This window comes from Arachis hypogaea, chromosome 6 (genome assembly GCF_003086295.3).
Source record: "Arachis hypogaea cultivar Tifrunner chromosome 6, arahy.Tifrunner.gnm2.J5K5, whole genome shotgun sequence".
NCBI classification, from domain to species: domain Eukaryota; kingdom Viridiplantae; phylum Streptophyta; class Magnoliopsida; order Fabales; family Fabaceae; genus Arachis; species Arachis hypogaea.
The window spans coordinates 140,492-168,347 of NC_092041.1; the positions used below are offsets into that span (position 1 = coordinate 140,492).

Sequence of the window (27,856 nt, forward strand, 5' to 3'; positions counted from 1 at the left end):
TCTAAAAAAAAAATATTGATACAAATATTTAATTATTGATTTTTTTAAACAGAATTCTATTCGTAAATATTTTTACTATGATTAACGATACTCCACACAAAAGTGGGAGTAATGGCTCCGTTGCCTGTGTTTAAATATACGGTAAATAGAAACGTACATGAACACAAGTATGTATTATTCTGTATATAATAGTATATCCAATTTGAGGGGAAAAATCGTAAACTCTTTCCGCATAAGGCGTGGATTATGTTTAAATGTTGTGCAATGTGCACTATTTGATTTCTATTTGACTACTACGTACACACGTACATGTAGAATCAGTGATCAAGTAATCAAAGAATCTTGTTACAGATTCAGAATGTCTGTTGAACCTGTCCTCTATTTTCAACCAACACAAAACCATTGCAGATAAAAAAGCTGAGATAAACCTCAAAACTAAACTAATAAAGTGAAAGTGCATTATAAGGGGTGCCGGCAATACTGTTACAACTTACAAGTTGCGTTATAACTGGCGAGGCCGTGCTTTCGCACAAGGACGAAACTAGAAAAAAGAATCTTGCAAAATACATCTTTTGGAAGGATAAAATAAAAAAAGAGAATAAAAACTGAAAGTGAAAAGAAATCAGCCACAATGATTATCAGCACCACATAACAAAAATCAAACACCGTCACCCCTCACTTCCTCTCTGTCTCTCTCTCGCTGGACTCTACAACGCCAGATTCAGATTCTTCTACCAATCAATCCAATTTTCAGTTGCCTGCACCAACTTCATTTTAATTATTAATTATATCCATGTAAATTATTTACGAACATTTTTGCATGTGTCTCGTAGCGGGAGCAGCTGAAGCCGGCAATTCTTCTCACTGTGAAACGTCAACATCCATTGCTGACGTTGACCACAATTTCTAGGGTTCTTTGTTCTTTTGTACAGCTATTATCTGTATCTGTAGCCGTATATAATTATCTATAACTATTCGAAGTGGATCGGGAACTTGAACCAATGGCGTCTGCAAGCGCAACTCCTTGCCGCGACGAAGAGGCGCCACTCGTCGCCGCCGATTCGTCGACGGTTGAAGCAATCAAGACCAAGAGCCACACTAAGGATGTTCATATTTTGAGCTTGGCATTTCTCTTGATATTCCTTGCCTATGGAGCTGCTCAGAATCTTCAGAGTACTCTCAACACTGTAATTAAATTAACACACTTTCTCTGTCACGTTGTTTAATTTAATTTCTTGAATTGGTTTAATTAATTGTTGATAAATTCAGGAGGAGGACTTGGGGACTACGTCGCTTGGGATCCTGTATTTGTCTTTCACGTTTTTCTCGGTGGTTGCTTCATTGGTGGTGCGGGTTCTCAGCCCCAAAATTGCTTTGATTATTGGTTCAACTGGTTATTGGTTGTATGTTGCTGCAAACTTGAAGCCAAATTGGTAATTAGTAATTACTTACTACCTAAATTTTTTTGAGTGTTCATTATTGTTAACAACATACACGTGCCCTGTATTTGATGGATACAAGTATTTCAGATGGAATTGAAATTCTGAGGCCATCTAGGTATTATCACGAGGAAAGAAAAAGATCCAAGTAAAAACAACTTTTTTGCGCGTGTTTATTTACTATGAGAAGCAATTTCCTCGGCAGTTTAAAAGAGAATTTAGGAAAGGGACAACGGAAAAGTTTCCCAATTGTATTTCTTTACCTATTAAGTAAACATATAAGTCTCACTGCTCATCGGAGAAATAGGTGGCGGTTTTGTAGCTAAATTCGAACTTCACAAGGATCACAATAACAAAGCTGCAAGGGTAAAAAGGAATTGTTATCAGCATTCCTTACTTGTAGTGGTGTGGGTGGAACAAATCCTTTTTTGAGTTTGATTTTGGAGAGAGTACCATAAGAATGAAGTTAACAATGCACATGTACTGGTGCTATATATGCTCCTAAATCAACAATTTGACTGAATTCCTGATGAATTATTACATCACCATGACTGGTTGGACTAGTTTAGTATTTTATCCATGAAAAGTAAATTGAACTCTCAACAACTTACAGATATGCTGTGATTAGTTTTATATAGGGATTCTTGAATGGTTTTGATATTCTTAAAGGCTGACCATTTGTTGGTTGTAGATGCCTACTCATAGTTCTGCTGATGAGTGCATCATTTGTATTGAACTTTGTGTCTTTGTATGCTGAAATTATACTAAATTATGATCCATACCTTAACACTGATTGATTCTTCACCAGGTATACACTGGTTCCAGCCTCTTTGTACCTCGGGTTTTGTGCTTCAATAATATGGGTTGGACAGGTACACATAAATCGCCAAGGCTCTGCAGTTCCTTCAAATTGTGATTAGTCACCTAAATCTTTACAAATCCTAGTTTGACCTGACAGGGAACATATCTCACATCCACTGCACGCAGCCATGCTACAGATTACAACTTGCATGAAGGTGCAGTAATTGGTGATTTCAATGGGGAATTCTGGGCTGTGTATGCACTCCATCAGGTGAGCAAATTGTTTTTTACTCAAGTTTGATCACTTTCTTTTTTCTGTTTCTTTAAATAATAATATTTATACATTTTAGGATTCATATTTACTAAAAACTATTTTGCAGTTTATTGGAAATCTCATCACATTTGCTCTATTGAGTGATGGGCAGGTATGTGGCTGTTAGACTTTACATTTTTCAAATTTTCTTCTAGTTTTGTTTATTAACTATCGACTGCTGGTCTGTGGTTTGTTCAAGCTTACCCTTTCCTCATTAGTCGCCATAAATGAGGACTACTGCTGACAGTATCTTTTCAGAAAAGAATTAACAACTAGCTTCGTGGTTGAAAGAACTGAAGGTCTATTGTTGAATCAAAATAACACTAGCAGTTCTATTATGGAAAGCGTTTAGCTTTTGTTGATGTTGTGTATTTAACATTATTTATTTATTTAAAACTTTTAAAGCTAAGCACTTGCAAAGTTTCAATGGCTTTGTAAATATGGTGAGTTGATGACATTGACACTGTAATTTAGCATTTGCTGTATTTAATTTTTAATTTCCATATTTATGTTTAATGATTAGAAAGATGTTATTTTGTATACTATACATACTACACAAAAAAAAAACTTGAAGGAAATGTACCCTTTTACAATAAATACTCATGTTTCATACTAGCTAGTTTCATGTTTTGAAATGCTCAGGGTTTGAATTTTCTTTTCCTTTTTTCTTTCCTTGTCATTGCAGGAAGGAACTACCAATGGCACTACTGTATTGTTTGTTGTATTCCTTTGTGTTATGACCTTTGGTGCAGTACTAATGTTCTTCCTGACTAACCGGAGTGGTAACAGTAAGGAAGAATATGAACTTTCAGGTGCTGGTGTTTGTTCATCCATTAAATCCCTATCTAGATCACTTACCAGTGCATTGTCTGATGTAAGAATGTTGTTGACCATACCCCTCATTGCATATTCGGGTCTACAGCAAGCATTTGTGTGGTAATCTCATGTTTATTATAAGGCATTCACCCTCATGACCTTCTACTAATCGATTTCTGATTTGGTGTACTTTGACATGCACTCTGTCTTTCTTGTTAACCAACTACTTTTTCGCAGGGCTGAATTTACCAAGTATGTTGTGACCCCTGCAATTGGTGTTTCTGGTGTCGGCAGTGCAATGGCAGCATATGGGGCTTTTGATGGAATAGTAAGTATGAAAAGCAGGCTCTGGTTCCGTGCCTTTCCCATCAAAATATTTTACCCCATACTACATACAAATGAGTTACTTTAAGATCATTAATATTTATTTCCTTATTTTTAAAAATCTTTCAGTGTTCTCTGGCTGCTGGTCGACTCACCACTGGTCTTGCTTCTATTACGTCCATAGTGTCAGTAGGAGCATTTGTTCAGGCACTTGTATATATCTTACTTCTTCTAGATGTCAGGTCTGCAATAAATACACTTTGCTTAATTTGTGAATATTGTTTTCCCCTCTGTAACTCTTTCTTCCTTTGCACACTCCTGATGCAGCATGTCTAGCGGATGGGTCAGTACCCTATACATACTCTTTTTGGCTGCATTATTGGGCATTGGTGATGGAGTTCTGATGACACAGCTCAATGCGTTGCTTGGAATGCTATTTAAACATGACACGGTATATCATATGCCACAGATAAAATCATGATCCTTAAATTGGGTTGCAACTTGCAATATTCAGATCATATCCTATTGATTTGTTTACCTTGCCTTTCCATTTCTTTATGGAGGCTGTATGCTTGATAGTTTGTTTGGGGTAATATCACTATGAATTGCTTGTTCATGTGTCCAAGCTGATTACTCTATAAGTTTCATTTAAAACTTGTACATTCCCTGCTGTTTTCCTCTATTACATTCTCCTCACATCCCTGATATATTTTTTCTGCAATTTTACCAATAGTTACTTTAAGTTACCTCTTGTTTCAAGTTTGCTTTGCTTTCGCGTGTAGGAAGGGGCCTTTGCGCAGCTAAAGATATGGCAAAGCGCTACAATTTCTATAGTATTTTTTGCGGCACCACACATCTCATTCCAAGCAGTGCTCGTGATATCGCTGGTGTTGCTATGCTCCTCATTCGGCAGTTTTCTGTGGCTAGCTCTCAAGGTGGCTAAGACACCCTCATCCACTCCCCGGGAGTGAATTCAACGCTGTACAACTGCAAGCATAATAGATCCAGTATAAACTATATGATCTCTATTTTTGCCTATATACCCTATCTATCCATTGAAACTACCTCTTTTATTTATGGTGACATTTCTTGCGGTTCAATGTGCTGTATAAAATTATAAATTGTGATAATTGTAATTTATAATTAAAAGCTCACGTACCACACACATACACAAATCTGGTGTTGGTTATTGGGTGCCTCAAATTAATATGTGAGCTTCAGTGATTTACTTGTTAGAGATAGAGGACGCAATGTTGGGTAAGATGTGTGCAAAACTGAAGGTAGATTTCAATTTTGACCTTTTCTAGAGAGTATAGTGCGGAAGCAACCATATTTCTGGACAACCGGTACCTTGTTTCGACGCATACAATATTTTTATTTTAATTTTTAGATATGGTGGAGTGGCTTTCCAGTCTTTCTTGTTTTCGTCTAAAACAGAACTATACCGAACCCATGGACGCCTAGTGGCAAATTCTGAACCCCATAACTTGGTCAGAATGGCCATCATGCGACTCATTAAGTCAAAAAATCCACGTCAATCCTTATTGGTCCATCGGAACCAAAATCACCAACATCCTCAAAAAGTAGTTATGATTAGGTTGTTCTGCACCTAATTTCACTGCACCCCTATTTTGTTTATAAAGACTATTTCTACCAAAGACGGAGCCACCACAAGATGCCTCTCTGGCTCTCTAACTTCATCCGTTTGCACCTCACAACTCCATGGCCTATTCTAATCTATGCTGCCACTTGGACAACCATGCTAACCTTTACGGTGGTGGTGGCCGCGCTCTCGCTGCAGGTGGCATTCGTCTCGGCCATAACCCCATCCTCTTCGTTCTCCCAGAAGTGCAACAATGTTGGATCTATTAGAATGCCCGTGGACTTCCCAGGAGACATCCTCTGTTTTCCTGCTCCTCTGTTGTTGAAATCTAAGGTTGATCTTATCGTGCCTCCGGTCTTTGCGGCGGTAATTGTAGCCGCCTCTGCCTTCATGGTCCGTGCTGTGGGCTTGTTTGATCGTGATCAAACTCCTTGAAGATATACCCTAACTTGTTTTTCCTTTTTAGATTCAGATGCCAGGGGATAGTTAAGATACCGAATTCATGCCAAACTCTTCAATTTCTTTTAACATTGACCTTTGTAAATCCACACAACGATATTGATACAATAGATTTTCAGGGTTAAGTATAAGTGTTTAGCTATCATGCTGAACTGAAATTGATGCCTTCTATTGTTATTTTAATTTTTTTCCTTTCGGCATTTGGTTTGTCTTAGCACGTTTATCAGAAAATCCAATTCATAACTATTAAGTCCACCCTTTAAATTACACACATAAATTCAAAGTCAACATGGAGAAAATGTCTGGGAAACATCGTATAAAACGAGAAATTATGATAACAACTAGTAATGGGTTTTGATGGATAGACTTGAGAACTTGACTAGGATTCTGTCCCAAACAAACAGCAAAAGGTTACTTAAGCTTTAGAAATTGAATTGATGAGTCTTTCACTGAAATCCCAGAGTTTCCTTCCAAGCTGTTCATTTGAGGCAAATTTGCTTGGTTTAACCTTATTGCAATCCACAAAGTACTTGCCAGATTCACCTTTCACGCTTGGGTGCAGAGCAACATAGCATGTCGTGGCTGCTCCCTGTTACATTATAAACAACAAATTATAATTCATCACATTTATTGTTACATGTCTTCAGTCAGATCCAAAAAATTTTGATAATGAAAACAAAATATATATAAAATAATAATAATATTTTAGTTTAAGTACTTTATTAGTTCTTATACTTTACCAATTTTTTAGTTAAGTTCTTATAGTCTAAGAGTTTATAATTAAATCATTATATTAGGTAAAAAAAATTTATTAGATCCTTGTAACTCTCTTTTAGAAAACATATACTAATCCTAAAATATTTTATTTTATAATTCATCCTACATTAAACAAAAAGATAAATGTTAAAACAAAAAAGTTAAAAAAAATTCTAATGGTATCTAATATAGGGATTCAACATAATTACAAACTTTTAAATATAAGGATCTAAATAAAAATTTGATAAAGTTATAAAAATTTATAGAGTAGTTAAACCTAATTTTTATAATTATATTTTACTATTATAAAATATAATTAGTTTTCAAATTATCTAACTAACAAATTAAAATATTAAAATAGTAATTTAAATAATAACATATTCTTTAGAATTTGATTATTCTAAGTTTCATATTTAAAATAAATTGAATAATTTTTTTGTCAATATAATCAATGTCTTTTTATAATATATTATCAAACAATTATTTAAAAATTCATCTCCCTTACAATTATGAAATTCACTCTTTATAATATTCATAATTTAAAAAATTCTTTTAATTGATGTAGTTGCTAACTTTAAAAAAAATAATTATGGATAAACAATATTTTTTCAAATCTCAACCAATTTCTAATAAATAACACTAATTTTATTTAAGTTTAAGAATTGATTATAAAAATACATATGTAAAATAAAATTTTCAAGTTGATTGTCAAATATTAAAAATTAAATAAAAATTATAATAGAATCAAATTAATTAATTTAATAGAAACAAATTATTATTATTATTATTATTATTATTATTATTATTATTATATACTACTCAAAAAAATTTTAAATTACAATAAAATACTTGTCCCCACACCCTAATACATAACTCTGTCCCTGCATATACTTAAATTTTTCAGGACATTGAGCTAGTTTACTTTCCTCGGCAATTGGATTGTCCAATACGAAGAAAAGTGAAGTGGCTTGGTATTTCTTTTGATTTTTGTGTCCTTGGAAAAGTAGCACTGTGCACGTGTTATGTAATACTAGGGGAAGGAAGTGAAATAAAATACCTGTGGAACGTTCTTCCATATGTAAAAGGTGAAGATCTTTAGGAAATCTACATGAAATGAAATAAATCATATTATGGTCTTAGAGATGAAATAAATAGTACAAAAAATGAGAACTAGTTTGTTTTTATGTGGTTTAAGGAGAAAGAATTAACGGACGCATTAGGTAAGAAGAGTGTCTCATAAGAGGAGTCATTATGATTCCTGGGTGGACCGAGTTAACAGTGATGTTCACACCCTCTTCCTGTAGAAACCAAAAATGCCAATCAAGTCAAAACTCAATACCAAAAAAAAAAAAAGACAAAACTCATAACTAGGATTGTTGAATTGCTTTCATCGTTTAGCTACTTATATATAAAAATAAATCTTCTCAAATTTTCTCTCAGTTAATTTTGTAAGATGTGATCTCTTATAGTACACATGTCAAATAAAAATACGTTTATTAGCTTAAAATGGTTTTTTTAAAATAAAAAATATATATTTACTATTTTATACAAAAATATAATTATTTATCATTTTACATATTATTTCTTATTTTCGAAAGCAGTATAAGAGAAATTGAAAATGTATATTTCCTACTTTAATTTTATAGTCACTGCTAACGATATTAAAAAAAAACGATAAGCTATTCTACGCAATTTTTATTATTTTCAATCGCTCTTTGACCTAAGTTAATAATTTATTTACTCTCCATTAACTTTTTTGCATAAATATTAATAAAAATATTTTTTATTTAAATTCAAATAAAATATAAAAAAATAAAAATATATATAAATAAAAAATTAAATTTTGCGTTTTAATTTAAATTTTGCAAAATATATATTTTTACAAATTATAAATTTAAAACAGAAAGATTAACGATTTTTTAAAATTTATTAAAAAATATCTTTTAATTCATTTGTATTTATAAAATTATTTCTAAGATTTTTAATGTAAAAAAAATTAATATAAAATATAACCATAAAAAATAATATAGAAGTTAAAACATAAAGTCTTCCAGAATTAGAAGTGGTGATAAAATTATGTCAAACGGTTTATCAGAAATTTTGGGCCTAACTTACGATTGATCTGTCTAATAAAAAAAATATCAACAAGAGGCTTATAATATAGCCTTTTCATCTTTAAAAAGTAGACTTAGACTTACTGAAAAGCCTGCAAGAACTGTCAGATTGGCTTGAATTCTATTTAATATTATTATACATATATGTTATTTTCTAAAAGTGTAATAAGTGAGATTTGAACTCTAACCCTTTAATTTAAAAACCTTATTATTTACTACTAATATACCAAATATTTTTAATAAATATATGAAAAAAATTGTCTGTATTTTATTAGATTTTAGTCTCATTTAAAATTTTAGTCCAATTTTATCTTTGAGTAAAGTATTATTTTGTTATTAATGTTTGGGATAAGTTCTAAAATTGTCTCTAACATTTAAGTTATCTTATTTAAATTTCTAACATTTCAAAATTGTTTTAATGTTGACCCATCGTTAGTAATTCAATTAACAGAATTAACGGCAGAACAATAATATTGAGATAATTTAAAATTTTGAGAACTTAAATAAGACGAAAATATTAGGAATAATAATTTTTTGGCTATTTTTAATATTTTTTTAATTATAAAATATTTAAAATATTTTCATTTTAATAAATAATAATATATTATTTTTAAACTCATTTCAAGAATATATGTTAAGAATAAGGTTAGATAATAATATATAATGTTAAGAATTTTTTATTTTTTATTAAAATACAGTTAAACATAAAAGACATACGTATTAAACGAGTGTCGTTTTCAAAATGTGTTCAACATACAAACACGATAATTTATCAAAATATATGTGATTCATAGAACATAATTTATATTTATATTCTTATTTATTTTAATTTTTTTATATTTTATTTAAATTCATGCAAGGAGTATTTCTTTATTAAAAAGGTCAATAAGTTATATAGTAAAAATTGCGTAAAGTAGCTGATATTTTTTTTTCTAATTTTACTGACGAAAAATCTTTTTTTTTTTCAATTTTATTGACAATGACTATGAAATTAAAGTAGAAAATACATTTTTTCAATTTTTCTTACATTAGCTGCAAAAATGAAAAACAATATGTAAAATCAAGATAAAGATCTTTCCATTGTGGTGATTATCTCTGTGGTTCAATTCACCTTTTTAGGTTAGATCGCAAATAAAAAAAAATTATTTTTTTGGGGCTATTGTTGCACACCTTTTTAAATATTATGTGAATGAGGGATGAAATAAATCAAAATATATTTCTTTATCTATTTTAAAATCTTAAAAGTGATCGTCGATGTTCATAACTTCATATCACATGTGTCATATTTTTATTTATAAAAACAACATTTGCATTACCTTTCAAAATTTTTATTTTATGATATAAAAGACAATTTTTTTAAGTTCTTTTTACTTGTGATTAGTATTTTTAATAAAAGAAACACGTGTACAAAAATTATAAACAATGTGCATATAACATTTCTTTTCTTCAGGGTTATCAATTGAAACATTTTTTTTTACAGAAACCATATAAACTTTAAGTTATTATTATATTTATTATATATTTAAGAAAATAAAAAATAAAACTATAAATCTTATATATATATATATATATATATATATATATATATATATATATATATATATATAATGGAGATATTAGAAAGACGGGCATTTAACTTTTTTTTATAAAATTTTTTTATATATAATTTATAAAAAGTTATTTTTAAAATTTGAACCTAAAATTTTTAATTAAATTATAAATCAATTATTATTTTAACTATTTTAATTTTTGTTATTTTTATAATGGTTAAATTAGTGAAAGATGGGTATCTTTTAAATTTGTTATTGAAAAATTTTATCAATTAAATTAGTCCTTTAAAAATAATAAATTAATTATTTTTGTCTTTCTATCACCCAATAAATAATTTTCATCAATGACTGACGATATATAATGTTAATCGATAGCAAGCATGATATTTAACATGTTTAATTAGACGTTAAATAAATATGTTAATAAAAATCTATGAATTTAGTCTATTTTTTTCAATTATATAAATCATAATTCTAATATAACCTAACCACATTAAATTGATAATTTTTATAAATATATTTATTCAGTATCTAATTAGATATATTAGGTGTTATGTATGATGTAAGTTAACGTTTCATATCATTAATAGTTGGCAAAACCTATTAATTTAACGAAAAATAAAAATAATTAATTTATAATTTTTAAAAAACTAATTTAATTGATAAAATTTGTCAAAGAATAAATTTAAAAATCAAAATTTTTTTAGAGACTAATTTAACTATTAATCACGCAAGTATTTATGGACTGAACAATGCTAAGGGCCAACAACTTTGATATTTTGTAATCATTAATTGGCTATGAATAGTATTTTTAATGGTGTGAAATTATATTAAATGATAAGAAATCACTCACTTTTTTTTATTTATAGTTAAGTGCTAAAAAAAACACAAAAGTTACTGATTCCTTAGACTTTTTCTTATAAATATATATGTTAATATATAAAGGTGAAGAATTAGTGGACTAGTGACCTGTAGGCGACGAGAAAGCTCATTTGAGTGCAGTATGTTGCATAACTTGGACTGGCCGTACGCCTTCTTGTTATCATAACTGAAATGTTGTAACCGTTTGTTTTGTAAATGATCTTGCAAATCATATCATATCAAATTCCTTAAGTTACATACATACCCTTTTCGTTCATTCAGCTTTTGAAATCTAATCCCCTTTCTGTAAGTGTAGTTGTGGGCAATTGATGACAAATTTATTATCCTCCCTTCAATTCCTGTGGCTTCCGCAGTTTGTTTCATTTTCTCGAGGAGCAAGTTTGTCAACAAGAAATGTCCTGAAAGAAGGAAAAAACAAAAATCATAGTGGAGTCTATTATTATAATACTACAATTAATACTGAAAGGAAAAGTACGAGGAGCCAATAAAATATTTATACAATATGTACAATGGAGGTTTATGGAGTATTAGAGATATAATTATTAGTGTTACATTTTACTATCAGCTGAAGTTTTTGGGATGAGTGGTATCATGACATGGTATTAAAGTGCTAGATTTGAAAGGTCAAGAGTTCGATCCTTAGTGAACTCAAAAATTAAATTAATTTTTTGAAAAGATGTTTATTATCCCTTATACTCGGATGGTTATTCTAAATAGTATAGGAGATGTTCATTTCATAACTCAATAGCCATTGTACACATTGTACAAATAGTCCATTGTCCCCCTAGCGGGATCCATGCTGAAAATAACCACATACGTTTAGGAGAAAACTTGTTGCTGAGTGAGTTAACTTGCTTAGTACAGATAATAATAAATATTGATTTAATTTTTAATTACTTTGCAGCGAGTCTTATCCAAAACACCAGACTACTTATTAATGAGATCTATACTATTAGCTAGATGAGTTAAAATAAGATGACATCACAGATAATTTAAGTAAAATTAGATTATTTATTTTTTTTATAAAATGTATAGCGTTTTAATAATTGAATTATAAATTTATATATGATAAAAAAAATTATATCAAATTTTATCTAAAATGAATATCAATAATAAATATATAGCTTTTGATATTTTGAACTGAATATATTAATTAACAAAATTATTTACATGGTAAATTATTACCAAGATGGTTAGTATGAAACTGTGTTTCAACCCCATTCTCTGACAGCTTGAAAGGGCAGAACATGACTCCAGCATTGTTTCTGTAATGAATGAATGGATAAGGGTGTTGGATATTCTCATAATAACATATTTAAGAGACTAAAAAAGAAAAGAGAAAGAGAAAGAGAAAGGGAAAGGGAAGTGGAACATTAAGATATTGAGAGGAAGATGAAGAGCAAGGAAGTTGTGGACAAAAGAAGCAACAGATGTGAGAGAGCACAAATCGAGCTTCAGAATGTCAACACGGGCGGACGGCTTCTGCTCAACAATCTCTTCCTTCGCCTTCTTCGCACTAACTGTATTCCGTACACCAATGATGACGTGTACATTCCTCAGAGCCAGCACTCTCGCTGTCTCCAATCCAATGCCACTTGCTCCTCCTGCATTATAAGTTTATAACACCACACATCAGAATCACATTCTTTCTATTCCTTCTTAAAGTTCCATTTATATATATACAGTAACTCTAGAAAGAAAAACTGAAATTTCATAAATAATAAAACAGTGTTGCCACCATAACTAGAAGGAAAAGGATGTACAAAATAAAAAAAATATATAAAAAAATGACAAAAAAAATTAAAAATTAAAGAAAAATACAGAAAAGGTAGTAAATATTTAAAAATAAAATAAAAAAGAGATTAAACTACAAATCATCGTCACATATTTTGATATTTATTAACACTATAATAAATTAACATTATAATGGATTAAAAGTATAAATTAATATCACAGGTCAATACTACAATTTTTTTTATAAATATATAGAATAATTAGATATTTCAAGTTGGTGGATCGCTTTCCGTAATACTGAACCAGATATCCAGGCCAAAAGAAAATGAATCTAATTGGGTTTTACCCGAATATAGCAGTGAGGTTGGAGGCAAAATCTAAAATGCACATATTAACGGATTAATATCATACTAAGGGTTTAATTTTGTACGTAAGAATATGAAGATAGAGAAGTTGATATAACATAAAATTATTATATAATATTAATATGGAAGAACATGAATACCACAACCATTTTAATTAATAACTGACCAGTGATAATAGCAGTGAGGTTGGAGGCATCAATTCCATGAGTAACCTCCTCTGCAGTTGAAGCTGATCCAAAGCCACTTGGACCAGCCCTCCCTGTAAGCAACGATATAACTCCCACCATTCTCAAACCTTTATGGTTGATGAGTGATCCAAAGCAATCTCCTACTATATATATATATATATATATATATATATATATATATATATATATATATATATATATATAGAGAGAGAGAGAGAGAGAGAGAGAGAGAGAGAGAGAGAGAGAGAGAGAGAGAGAGAGAGAGAGAGAGAGAGGAAACTAATTTAATTTATAATATACCAACCAAAGTAGAAAGCAATATACCAACCAAAGTAGAAAGCAAGATTGGACCAATTTACAAGTGGAGAAGGTATGGTCTATACATGGAAGCAATAGTACAGTAGTAAAGTTAGTATAATATATGATGCCTATGGTTTTCTTCTTATTAAGGGAGAGGTTCTTAGGTTGTAGGTTGACAGCTTTATTTTGATTGTGATGTGAATTTTTCCCTTATTTGGACTCTCGGAATTCAAGTTGTGCACTTATCAATTTCATATTAATTGTTGCTCCTTTATGGTAGTTTGATGGGCCCTTTTTTTTATATAAATAAAATAAATGTTTTATTATTAATATGTGTAATTTATAGATTATTTATAATATTTTTTAAATAAAATAATAAAAAAATTATTTCTAAAAAAAATTATTCTGGAATTATATTATGGAATTCAATTTTTTTTTTATTAGGGGACAAGTTTGTTGTGCCACACAAAAATATACATTTGAATTTCAAGATCTCTATATCTCTAATTTGGGAAGAACATATACTAGGACCAAAACGCTTAATTCTAAAAAAAATATACTTTAGTTTGGATGAGAAGGAGAAGTTGGAGAGTTAAATATTAGATAGTAGACAAATATGATTTCTAAAATAATTTGTGGGTATAGCATTTTCAACACCACTGGCAACAATAATTCATCATCTCCATTTGAGGAGTTCTCAGAAATACGTATTCTTGAAAACTCTTTAAAAAATAAGATAAAATTATATGTTAAAGTTATTATTTGTTTAATTGTGTAAAGCGCATGTATGCAGGGAATAACGATGTACTAGGAACAGGGACGGATCTAGAAAATTTAGTATAAAGGGGTCGAATTTTAAATATTTTTTTATTTCGTAAAAATAATTAATATATAGTTATTAGAGTTAATTTTTCGAAAAAGTTATCAATATATATATATATAATTATAAATTTTTTTCATAATTTTATTTTTAATACGATAGTTACATAAAAAAATATAACAATATCAATAGTACATTATAAAATTATAAAGTACCAATAATTTATTGCGTGTTTAGTTAAAAATGATCACATATCTTATTAATTAAAATTAATTCTTTCAAAAAAATTTAAAAATTTACAAATAAATGATAAATTATTAATTATTTGAAAGATACAATACTTTTATAGAATACATACAAGATATAAGATATTTTTATAAAAGTTTTCTTTCAACAACATAAATTTAGAAGAAAAATAAATATTTTTTATAAGAAAAGAATATTTAAAGTACATAATGTGATTACCAAAATATAACTACGTAAGTTATTATTAATATAATAATATAAATTTTAAATATGTTAATATAAAATAAACAAATGATTTTTTTAAATAAATATAGAGATTATTATATAAAAACTAATTTAAAAGTTACAAAGACTTGAGGAAAGACTTGAGGGTATGATATTAAATTAGTTAAGTGAAAAATATTAGTGAATTAAACAATTAAAACATAAATCTATCACATAATAAAAATAACACATATAAAAATACTAAATTATATAATATTTTTTATTTTTTAAATACATATCTCATATATAAATATAGTTTCTAAAAATTTTTGGGGGGGAGGCGAAGCCACTACTCGCCCCCCTCTAAGTCCGTCCCTGAGTAAGAATGGTGCTACCCAACACTAAGAATGAAGCAGTTCTGATTTGAAGTTTGTTGAGGAACACGACAAACTTTATGAATTTAACAAGGTTCGTCGAGGGGCACTACAAAGTTGCCCCTAGGGATGGCAAAAACTCCCGACGAGACGGATATCTACGGGGATTTACCCGTCGGAGGGCAGATATGGGGGTGATTTTGTGCCCGCGGGGATGTAACACCCTATTATCCTAAACCTTACTTCATGCCGTAAAAAAAATATAACAAAGTCAGATGACAGTTCTAAAGCTTGTACGATAATATATATAGAAAGAAATAGTGATACTGGAAATTCAATGAAGAATTACAGCTCAAAATAGAAACAGAAAGGTGCGAAGCGTTCACTCGATAACTATAAGTGTAAAGGCACAAGATACAACATAATACAATAGTAATCAAGATAGATATTTAAGTATGATAGTCAAAAGAGCTCTACCCGTAGCCTGTGGAGTTTAGGCCGACTAGTTACATACAGACAATACAGAGTTTTTAAGTTAAAACAGCATATACAACTTATCTCTCAAATAAATCCTCTAAGACAAGAAAGATACAAAAGTGAGAGTATATCTATGACAAAGTAGTCCAAAATACAAAAGATGATAAAAGATCTCCGCTCTGTCACCATCTCGCAACTTACCGAGGTGGGTTACGACTTGCATTTGAAAAACAACAACAATATATGGAATGAGAATCGGAGGTTCTCAATATAGTAATAGTACCAATAATGTAAGATATCATGTTTTGGGATACCAAAGGCAATCCTAAAACTTCCCATCAAGCATAGATTCAAACTTATAAAACAATTTAATAAAGTCCTTAAACAGGTCATCTAACTTAAGAAAAATTCTAAACTATTGATAACATCGTTGTCCCACAGCCTCCGCCAACTTAACCTCCCTGCGATCCCATCGCCACTGCATACCGAGCATCCTCAATCCCAGTAGTAAACACAAGTAATGGCATACAAGTAATACATAATTAATGTTCATATATAGCAAGTAAATCAGAAAACAAGCAAACATGTTATACACTTAGGCAATATAGGCAAATGGACAAAGCAAGCAACGACATAGAAAATGTACATGATGAATGCCTGTCCTATTGGCTGTAATATCACATTGTCGGTTCAACTGCTAACCCGACACATTCTCATGGGAATGTTGCCTTTCAGTCACGAATATAAATGGGTACCCCTTCTTGCGTACACATGGTAGTGCCCACATACACGAGACCCACAGACAGAGGAGAATGCCCGCGTTGCATGCACAGGTTCGCGTATGCATGCCGTATCAAATTTGAAAAAATTTTAAAGCTGTAGAATTTCAGATTTTTGCACCAAACTTGAAACACGCATAACTTTCTCGTTTTAAAACATTTTTCATTTGCTCTTCGAACGTCTTAAAACTCTTGGACCCAACTTTCATAAAAATCTATTTTTCATAAAAAATAAAGGTCTGGAGGCTAAATTATGCCTCGCTAAAGTTCGTTAAAAATAAAATTTTACACAAAATAATCAAAATTCTCTAGTTTCCGAATTTCAAAGCCAAACCAAATCAAAACTTACTCAATTTTAACACAAAATACTACCACACACTATACTTTACAATTCCATTGTAACTCAATCACTTCAACACCTGTTTCACTCAATTTTTCTATCATAATCCAACAAAATCAATAATTCCAAATCAATATTTTAATATCAACAATTTGCATAATTTAATCCTTTATATACATCCTTCATCAACATACAACATCATCACATCACTACCATAATATCACAATCATTATATCATAATTATCATTATCACATTCAACCACATGCAACTCATACAACCTTATCATAATTTACATATCACATACATAATCCAATAAACTATTTGTTCAATTCAATCATATCTTAAGGTCAACTAGCCTAAGTATCACAAAACATTACATATTACATAGAGAAAACCGAAATCATACCTTGGCCAATTTTCAATATACACAAAATCACTAAATTTAATTCCAACAAGCCTTCAATCACCAACACCACTTCCAAAGTCACCAAATATCAAGCTATACATACCAATATCACTAATATCAATATCCAAAATTCACAATATACCAAAATATAAGAGTTTTTGAGAAATCTTACCTAAATCACTAAAATTAGGGATGAAATCCAATGATTTCTCACTATTGGTTGACACCTAAACAACCAAATCACAAAATTTCACTCAAAAATAAACCTAAATTTTGAAATTCATAAGGACAAAAAAGGGAGAATGAAACTCAAAACTTACAAGCAAAAATTGGTTAGAATTGACGAGCTCGGCGAGAGCTTCGCGTAGTCATAAATAGAACGCAAATCGGAGCACCGTAACTCAAGTTATAAGCGAAATAGTGAGAAAGTGAATAGTGTTTCTTCCTCCCCTTCACTCTCAACTCACTTCAGCTAGGTTTTGTGTTTATGAGTAGTGAATGAGCTAAACGACCTTCTCTTGTGGGTATTATATGTTAGGTTTGGGCCCAACTTGGGTACGGTCCAACCCGTTAGCGTTTTTGGTCTGTTTTCTTTAGAATTAGCGTCCAATTTTTAACTTTAATTATTTTCCTAAGTGTTTTTACAGTTTTTATTACTCTCACATAGTACCGGACAGACATTAGCCGGTACTGCTGGTTAATTTAACGGTATGCATTTTTATGCAATTTTTCGCAGAAAATTATATTTTCCAGCTCGAAAAATTCTACTGAATTCAAATCTTACCTCCAAATTTTAAAATTAAGACTTCTAAATTTTCAACCTATTTTTAGATAATTAATTTATTATTATTTTACGTTAATTATTTCTGGTTCTTACAGGGAACGGGGGATGGGAGTACGGGTGTTACATTATATGTTTGTTCCTGATGTAGTACTTTTGAGATTGAGTATTGATGATGAGATGATGATTGTGTTGATTGATTATGTGATGGGCTGAAAGCCGTAATTAGTTTTTGATTGAGGTATTAGTAAAGTATGAAAAATCAAGCTGGTTCAGCATAGACTTAATGAACATATGCTTGGAACAGGTTGGTTATTCATACCGTCTAGGAAATTGATTAAGATTTTCTTATAAAAAAAGAAAGGTTTTGGATTTTTTTGAAAAATTAAATATTGTTTCTTTGAAAAGGTTTGAATGATTAGCCTTTGATTTTTTAAAAGATTCATAAGACGAACGATAATCACCGCCTTGAAAAACGTATCTTCTTATAACAATTCTTAAACCCTCTACTGAGAACCCTTTCGAGGATGATGTTTTCACTCCCCTACAGAATTTCTTTTTCAGTGACAGGTTCAGGAAACTTTGGCGCGAAGCCGCGACCGATCTACAAACTTTACATATTTTTTGTACTTTCTGTTTGTTGGTTTAATTGAGAAATTACCCCTCGTCAAATGTCATTTTGATATTTTAGAGAGGCAAGATTTGTATTTAAGGAGTTTTAGTTTTAGTTTATGTATTTATTATTATATGAATATAATTATGTGATTAAGTGAATTAACATAAGACTTTTCGATTTCGTAAGTAAGGATTCGATTTATATTCACGAAGGCTCAATATTAAATGAATATAGTATGAAATTAAAGGAATAGAGGTAAGTAACGTCTGAACTTTTAGTACGATCATGAGGCATTAAAAGTAAGGGTGTTACATTATGGTATTAGAGCAGTTCATCCTGATTAGAGCCTTGGGAATAGACTGACTATGTTACATTGCATTCTCTGGGTGTTTGTCATGTTATAAGTCTTGTCTGGATGACAAGAATTAGAGTTTTATGCACATGACTGTCTATTGATTAACGTTGTTAGCTTACCATTGCATAACTGCTGATGTTAAGTCTGGCCAACTTAACGTTGATGGTTTATGTGTAGGGGGAAAGTTAATAGGTTATTAAAGACGAATTGGAATTGATAAGTAATGAGTAATGCGAGTCACGTGGTTCGGGAATGCTGGAGTTCAATTTTCATGCTTGACTTCGACTTTTGATTTTTATTTGTGTCGCTTAAATTGGCATATCGTTTCTTCTTTACTACTCTTATTGAAGTTCCTTGACTCGGATTCCTTTCTTGAACCATGATTTGACCATTCTCTGACCATATTTTATTATTCGTCCATAACCTTACTTGATTGTATTCTTGAGAGTTTGCTTACGTTTTTCAAAAAATATCCGTCTTTATTATTAATTATACTCTTCTTCATGAATCTTGAGCTCATTGATCTAATCTGAAATTTGTTTTGGTATGATGCATCATTTCTTATAGTCTATTTCTAGAATTCTCGTTTTGGATTGAAAAAGTTTAGAATTGACTATTTTTCTACTTAATTCTATTCCACAATCATCTTTCGAATTTTTTATGAGACCACTTTTAATTTAGCATATATTTTCCTACATGGATTCAAAAATTTCTTTATATGATTTAAATCTATTTATCTGCAATACTTCACCTATTCTTTTATAGATATGTGAAAATAATTTTTACCTTGGACTTTCTTCTTTGACTACAACTTGATTTACTTCCAACCTTATTACAATTTTTATATGTATGCTTATGTGATTTTGCACCTGAGTATTTTCCAAGACTCTTGAAAAATTATTTTTTCTCATAGCCCAATTAAATTTTATTTTACAAACTTTGCATATTTTATTTTAATTTCGATTATTTTGATGCAAATTCTTATTTGATTATATGAAATATCTTTCAAGATTTTCGATGAAATATTTTATCCTTAACCTAACTAATTTTCATTTTACAAAATGTTGCATAATCTAGTTTGACTTGAATTTGTTTTGACATGACGCAATATTTACGTTTTTATTGACTCTCTTGAATTTTGTAAACAATTGCCCTGTTCTCCTCTATGGTTTCTATTGGAGTTCTTTGAAATCAAAATTCTTTCCTATTTGCATTTCGATTCTTCCTTCTGGCATACTTCATGACTTCTGACCATTCTTGTTTGCTGGTGACGTGAACCATTCTTTCATATTCTTGTGAACTATGTGCTCTTTTGATTTGGTTTTAGCTTATTTTGATCTAATTTACCACTACCTTTTTCTTGTTTCCTTTGGAGTTCCTAAATTCAATATTTCTTGTTAAGATGCAAAATGACTCTTTTTGAAACGTTTTCTCATGCCTGTAGATTATTCCTTAGTTGTAATTCTACGCCTCCTTCCCAATTCATGTGAATCTTATCTTCGTTGCTTATTCTTCTCTTACTGAGATTTGTATCTCTTTGAACATACTCAAGCTATCTCTTTGAAAATTGTTTTGGTACGACACGGTCCTTGAATCTTTGAAAATGTCAAGTGCTCCTTCTAGTTAGACAGTATAGGTTTATGTGTTATAACCGTGTTGTGTAATTTGACGTGTCATTTGTCCTTTTTCTTTTCTTGAGATGTAATTTATATTTCTTTGCTTCACAATCTGTACCTTATGCATATCTTGATCTTTTTACATTTTCGATTATGTTAAAACTCTTGCAACACGATTGTTGATCTTATGTTCCTCCACAAACTATGAACCCTTGTGATAATTTGAAGTTGGTCCGCTACGATCCGTTACTATTGGTTTTTATCATTTCTCTTCTGTAAAATCTCATACTTCTTCGACTCAGCTTGAATCTGTTTCAAATTAATGCATTGTTTTTCTTCTTATTGATCCTATCAAATTTCTTTGATTCAAAAGTTATCCTCGAATTTACCAAATGATTCCTTTCCGACAAACTTCATTGCTTGTGCACCCTTATTTACCTGCAATTTCATTCATTCTTTCAAGTTCCTGAGTACTGTCCTTGTCACTTGTCATTCTTTTCTAAAATCTTGTGTCCTTCTGAATAAATTCGAGATTTGTTTGTGTCACATGCGACCTTTGGATATAGCAAGCACTACGTTAGTTCTTAGGAAACGATAAGAGGATATGAAAGATGAAGCTTGTAAGTGTGCGATATCACGAGATCTTATGGAGTTTTGTTTTACATGAAAGAATTTTATTGATATTAGACTTGTGACCGGTAGTTGAAAGTTGTGATGGAGAGCTATGTTAAATCCCTTAATCTTCGACACCATGTAATTATTTGTTTTGAGCCTATCTTTTAACTTCTGTTTTATACCACACTCTTTTTTTTTCCCCTTATATCTAAGTCTTATGGCTTATCCGGGATTTGAAAATTTATATATGTGCCAAGACTTCTTGTTTTTCCAAGGTATTCAAAAGTAAAGTATCAAAACTATGTAATATCTTATGTATTAATTAAATTTTTGAGGACAAAATTTTTTATAAGTGAGATAGGATGTAAGACTCTGGGTTTTTAAAAATTAAATAATAAATTTATTTATAATTAATTATATTTAATTAATATCATATTTTAAGAGATTTTATATATATAAATTAAGCAATTTCTTATTTATGATTTAAATTTTAGTAATTGAACAATAATAAAGATTTTATATGCTTTGAGTTGAATAAATTAGATTTTTAACTTTATTTTATAATTATAAAGGAAATTTATTTTTATTATCTCTAATTACTGAATTAGAATACTATTTGAAAATAAATTACAAGTTAATGAATAAATGACATTTTTATATATAGTTATTAATTTGTTAAATTTAGTCTTCAATTACTTTATTACTCAAACTCTAATTTATGCAAAAAAAAAAGAAAATCTCTAATCTCATATATCCCCAAATACAAACTCTAATTTACACTCTATGACTCTATAACCCTAATTACGCAACACACTCACCCTCTTTTCTCCTTCACGTCGCCACTCCTCACTTTCATCATCTTCACTCACACAAACAGCACACATAGTCCCTCGCCACACTCAGTCACCCATGGAAATCAAGAAGAGAAAAGAGAGGGGAAGCTGCGATTGAGGAAGGGGAGCAGGAGTTCCTCGCCGCAAGCCCACCGTTTGTGGACCGTCGCCACCACTAGAGGGTCACCGTTACCGAGCTACATGTCGTCGTCGCAATCAGATCCACGTGCCACCATTGACGCTGTTCAGAGCGGGAGAAAGCATCACGACGAGGAGAAGCTACTGTCGCCGAAGCCCTGTGTCACTACCGTGGAGTTCGTCGCCGTCAAATTATAGAGAAGGAAGGAAGAAACTTGCACCGCCGTGCTCCTTGCTGGCATTGCTATCGCCGTTCGGGGTTGTGCGCGGCCATTCGTCGCTGCTCAGTCATCACTGAAGCTTTCTGCCGCTGCTCTGTTGTGGGTTCCTTTGTTACAGTAAGTGTATTTTGTTTTGGAACCCTTGAAAATTAGTGTTTATATGTTTGGTAAGAGATTCTGAAGTTTTTGCAACATAGGGTCGTGTTCCGATTATTACGAGTCACGATTGAAGCTGTCGCTGCTGCGGGCCAGGAGGAAAAATGGGTTTTTGACGCGTTCCATAGCTTTCGGGTTTTAACAATCAAGGTAGTTTTTTGTAACATTTAAAAAAATGTTACCATAGATAATTTTTGTAACACTTAGAAAATGTACCATATATATTTTTTGTAACATTTAAAAAAATGTTAACCATAGATATTTTCTATAACACTTAAAAAAATGTTACTATAAATATTTTTTGTAACACTTAGAAAATGTTACCATAGATATTCTATAGCAATACTCTAATAAATATTACAAAAAATTTTCTTTGCTAACAATAAAAAATATTACAATAGCTCTTTAATAATATTTAAATACACAAAATATTGAATTAAAATATTTTTCTTCAATTACATATTTTATACCCACTTTACAAATTAATCCCAAGATATTTAAACATTAAAATTAGTCCAATAAGTCAATTTTTCTATTTCTTCAATATGCTTACATGATTAAATACAAATATTTGAGACCATGAGTACATGTTTAAATTGAAAAAGAAGTAATAGTGTTTATCTTTCAACTATAAAAGCAAGAGACACCAACAATTATAAACAAAATAATATCTCTATAACAAGCAAACCTAATTAAAATATTGTTGAAGCTTTTCATTGGTCAAATCAATACAAAATTGCTCAAAACAAAGTACACATAACAACCGATATAATATACCAAATCAACAATGCCACATTTGCAGATGATAGAACTACAACTTGACTGGTAGTAACGAGTGAATACAAGCAATGTCATTTCTCATCTTTTGAAACAGATGAATCTATCTCCTTCCTTTTCATGAAATCAATGTTGCCAAGATGCAAAATTGCAGCAACAACTCAAAATATTGCATCCTGAAGAATGACAGAAAAATGAAAAGGCAAAGTATTGAAGCACATGTCAAAATATAAGAATCTAATCATGAACTTAAAAAACTTCCTATAAAATACCTGTTCCTCAGAACTCATTCCAATAACATCAATTGCTCTCCTTGTAGCTATATATTCTTTATGTTCGTCAATCCCTTCTAACTCATAGCAATTTGATTGGTTCAGATAATGAAATGTTTTTGGATGTCTTAACTTGTACTTCATAATCACTTGTCAAAACAAAGTCCTATCATGCTAAATTTATGTTACCCCATTCATATTATTAGCTAGAGCTAATAGCATGACCAATAATGAATAATGACGTGCTCTAAGCTTCTAAGCATCGAAAAAAAGATCACAATGAATAGCAACCACATGCATTACCATAATTAAGCAAAAGGGCATAATGTACAATGAACATTGTATACCTAACATGAAGACAATGATAGAAAAAGGAAATGATCTCTTATTCTCTATCGAACACTCTAGAGATCATATGTCGGGGATTTTTGTTTAATTATCAGTCACTCAAATGTGTGATTTCATCTAGAAACAAATTAGTGCAAGAAAAAGAATCCTACTACCTCTTGCGGTGCAGTGTAGAACATGTAGAAACAGTGATAATTCCTCTATGAGTCTAACAACTGACAAACACATGATCTTTCCAGAAGATATGTTCTGATAGCAGCTCCTAAAATTCTTTCCCTCTGATCAAATTGAATCTCCACAAACTTACCAAAATGACTGCAGAAGTCACAAATTATATTAAGACAGCATGGCATAACTTCAATAACAAGATTGGACTATAAATCACAGAAGAGCAAAAATGTTCATGTATATGTAATTTTTATGAAAACTAGGTACTAGAAATGATTAACAAAGAAATAAATTTACGGTATTCAAATGAGCTTGCAAAACTAAACTCATGAAATTTGATTCTCTTACCTCCAAGACTTTTTGCTCAATAGTTCTACCTTCAGCAGTAGCAGTTCTAAACTCAACTGTATAATAAAATTCTTGTGATGAGGATAAGGAAAAGGTTACTATATTTACCGACAAACAATGTAGAGATCACTGTTCGATAGCTCACTAACTAGTATAGATTTTCCTTGACAAGTATGTAATAAAGGCATTTAGTGAATACAATTTACAGATCAAGATTTTCTCTAACATTGTTTGATTAACAATTCAGGGCTTCTTAGCAGCCAAATCAAAGTAATGCTAAACAATTTGCAATACAATTAACAATGGCTTCTTATTGCTTTTTTTTATCATAAAATTGGAAGCTCTATCAATAACAGAATAATTCAATCAAGCATGAATCATGATTGCAGATCGTTCTTTTTCTAATCAGTTAATTGGAACTTATTGAAAAACCAATGCTAGCTTTTCTGTAATTTGGTAAAAATGTACATTTAATTGAATTTTTACATAAGTACAAAAGCAATAAGACTAAAAATTTCTTTAAGGATCTTTGCATTAAGGTATTAAAAATGATGAATAATTGATGAATCAAATAATTCTTTTAATACAGTAATAATATTGTTACCAAATTTTGCTAATCAACCTTCTATATATTTGCAGAACAAGACAAATATGCTGCTATAACTAAACCAAATCCAATTATACACAAAATTGACAAAAAATTTTAGCCTGTAACTCCCAGTGCACGCAATAGTCGTAACATGTCATATCATATCCAAGTGATGTTTTTTTGTTCTAGTTACTAACTGCTAACACTTTTCTTTCTAGTGCCAAAAATTGCTACAATAACTAAATGAATTTAGAAAATGAAGCGAGGAAAGAAAAATAAGTACCTTAGTAGCTGGAGATGCAATTCGGGAATTACCAGTGTCTTGCTCGAGACTCCCAAACTTAAATTGAGCATATCTTAACATTAGGAATTCAATTAATTCATGGTCAATAGATCTTAACAAATATATACAAAATGCTTAAGAAGATTGTAAGAATAATAATGAAGCAGTGAAAATTAGAGAAGAAAGAACACGAAAGGAGGTTCTTCTTCTCCTTCTTCATCAAACTCACCTCAAAACAGAGAGTAACAAACCCTAGATATGAAACGAGTTTCTTAAGTCATTTACAGTTCACTATAATAATGCGAACAAGTTAGAGTTTGACAATTAAATCATACTTTAAGGGTTAACCAATAGTTAAAAAAAGAAAGGAATTATACTTTGTTATTCTTCGGTTCTTAGTAAAAATATATTACTTTATACTGTCAGGTCGTTAAGGAATGTTATTAAATGTCAACCTTGATTCGTAAATTTAGAAGGACTAATTTATTACCCGCTTAGTGTTGAACCTATGAAGTCACACATTAATGAGTGTTTTGATCTTTGCTAAGGAATTATTTGATTATTATTTTGATTTGATCAACTAAATAATTATATTAATTTAAATAGAATATTATTATATTCTTTGTTAGCAACTAGAATATAATAATATAATAATAATAATTAAGAATATTAAAATAATTAGTTATTCTATTTCTAAATTTAAATTCTAGGTTTGGATGAGATTCTAACTGATTCTGTTTCAAATTAAATTGTGATATAATATGATTTGTAAGATTTCAATTTGAAATAAAATAAGATAAGATTCAATTTTGAAATTAATAACAAATCTCATACTATATACATAGGATAAACTGATAAAGCATATTTTTTGTCGAGTAAGTAGACAAAAGTATACATAAAAGAATTTGGGGTGAAAAAAAGTGCATACTAAAATTCGTAAATATGAAAGTATATTTCTAAAAGATTGATTTTGAAGGACAAAAGTAAACCCTAGATTTTACAAACCCACTAATGGCACAACACTTTTGTCCATCAAAAACAATCTTTGAGGTGTACTTTAATATTTATAATTTTTTACTTATATTTTTGTCCACCAAGCTCCTTTATTTGTACTTTTGTTTATTTACTTATTTTTTGTCCCTCAAGTTTGGTAAATTTTAAAAATATCTTTAGTTTTATTTTATTTCAATTTTGTTTCAAAAGTTTGTTATTTGTATCAAATATATTTTTAACAGCTAAATTTTTAAAAAATTTAAGACTAATCCAATAATTAATAATGCATGAAAATTATACTTGATTTGCTTATTTTAAAGGTTGTTCTTATGAAATTGTTATTGAATTTGTCCTGATTCTTTTTGAAAAATTAGTTTTCACGGGTATATTTAATATAAGTAAAAACTTTTGGGATAAAATTAAAACAAAGTAAAACTTAAGGATATTTTTGAAACTTTTGCGAAACTTCAGGGACAAAAAATATACTTTACCCATATATATATATATATATATGATAAGAGCAAAGGAGAAAAACCAACACGAGTTTTTTTTATTCTTTTATCTCTATATACACAAATACATGTGAGCATAATTTTTAGAGAAGAATTTTATGATGTACAAAGAATTGCAAAGAAATTTTTTCAATTTAGATCAAATGTCCAATAGTAAAAAAGTTTACAGTAAAAATTAATCTTAATGTGGATATGCATAGCGCCTTCGTACTATTGAAGGAGAAAATTATTTTAACTAGCATATACAGTATTTAGATATATATTACTAGAATAAAATTTAAGTATAAAATAGATCTTTAAAATTATTTTATTACTTTCGCTATATATTATGAACACATAATAATTCTACGGTTTAAATTATTTTTTCATTGATATATTCAACCTCGTCCAATTCCTTTATTTTTCACTATTTTGATTAATTTTGTTTCAATTTTTTAAAAAGTGTATGCATGTTGCTAATTAAAAAAATTAAAAATTATTTTATTTATAAAAAAATATCCCTAATTTAATTAGTTTCATATTACCCTAAATAAAAGCAATTAGTATTTAAATGTAATAATACTAAAAAAATAATATTTAAAATTATTACATAACATAATCTTCGTAATTTTTTATTTGTTATTGATCTAAGAAATTACATTATTACTTTTTTTTTTATGTTATAGCACCTAATAAGTATACAATGCATATTAATTAAATTCTTAAAATAATAGTGATGATTTAAAATTTGTAGTGAAGCTTATTGTTTTACACATGGATATAGTATATAGTAGTGTTACATGAATAACCAATTTTAGTTGTTAGTTCATACTTTCATATACATCTGTTAAATCATATTATTGTTTACTAAAATTTTCTTACTTTAACAATTATCACCGTCATATCCAATAATGATTAAATTGAAATAGTTGTCTAAATAAATAACAAAGTTACACATTATATAT

The 27,856-nt window shown here is 29.8% G+C and overlaps 2 protein-coding genes across 2 annotated transcripts; one reads left to right on the top strand and one right to left on the bottom strand.

Annotated features, from left to right (window-relative positions):
• Window positions 1-319: 319 nt before the first annotated feature.
• Window positions 320-4,896, top strand: LOC112806022 (UNC93-like protein 3). The gene is made up of 10 exons (XM_025848341.3): window positions 320-1,187; window positions 1,270-1,433; window positions 2,248-2,311; window positions 2,398-2,511; window positions 2,621-2,665; window positions 3,239-3,489; window positions 3,607-3,697; window positions 3,823-3,935; window positions 4,021-4,144; window positions 4,476-4,896. The coding sequence occupies exons 1-10, from the start codon at window positions 1,002-1,004 to the stop codon at window positions 4,662-4,664; spliced, it is 1,341 nt and encodes a 446-aa protein (XP_025704126.1). The 5' UTR covers window positions 320-1,001; the 3' UTR covers window positions 4,665-4,896.
• A 1,099-nt stretch (window positions 4,897-5,995) lies between these two features.
• On the bottom strand, window positions 5,996-13,484 carry LOC112806023 (short-chain dehydrogenase TIC 32 B, chloroplastic). The gene is made up of 8 exons (XM_025848342.3): window positions 13,323-13,484; window positions 12,430-12,661; window positions 12,243-12,322; window positions 11,302-11,455; window positions 11,145-11,223; window positions 7,725-7,809; window positions 7,569-7,615; window positions 5,996-6,344 (listed from the first exon to the last, which is right to left on the bottom strand). The coding sequence occupies exons 1-8, from the start codon at window positions 13,441-13,443 to the stop codon at window positions 6,171-6,173; spliced, it is 972 nt and encodes a 323-aa protein (XP_025704127.1). The 5' UTR covers window positions 13,444-13,484; the 3' UTR covers window positions 5,996-6,170.
• Between the last annotated feature and the right edge of the window lie 14,372 nt (window positions 13,485-27,856).

What these genes read in the sequence shown, in the direction of transcription:
- LOC112806022 (XM_025848341.3), top strand. Translation starts at nt 1,002, where the DNA reads ATGGCGTCTGCAAGCGCAACTCCTTGCCGCGACGAAGAGGCGCCACTC. An exon ending in GCAAACTTGAAGCCAAATTG is followed by an intron (nt 1,434 to 2,247) that starts GTAATTAGTAAT and finishes ATTCTTCACCAG; the next exon opens with GTATACACTGGTTCCAGCCT. An exon ending in TGCTATTTAAACATGACACG is followed by an intron (nt 4,145 to 4,475) that starts GTATATCATATG and finishes TTTCGCGTGTAG; the next exon opens with GAAGGGGCCTTTGCGCAGCT.
- LOC112806023 (XM_025848342.3), bottom strand. Translation starts at nt 13,443, where the DNA reads ATGGTGGGAGTTATATCGTTGCTTACAGGGAGGGCTGGTCCAAGTGGC. An exon ending in GTTTCATACTAACCATCTTG is followed by an intron (nt 11,456 to 12,242) that starts GTAATAATTTAC and finishes TCCTTCTTTCAG; the next exon opens with GACATTTCTTGTTGACAAAC. An exon ending in TATGGAAGAACGTTCCACAG is followed by an intron (nt 6,345 to 7,568) that starts GTATTTTATTTC and finishes ATAATGTAACAG; the next exon opens with GGAGCAGCCACGACATGCTA.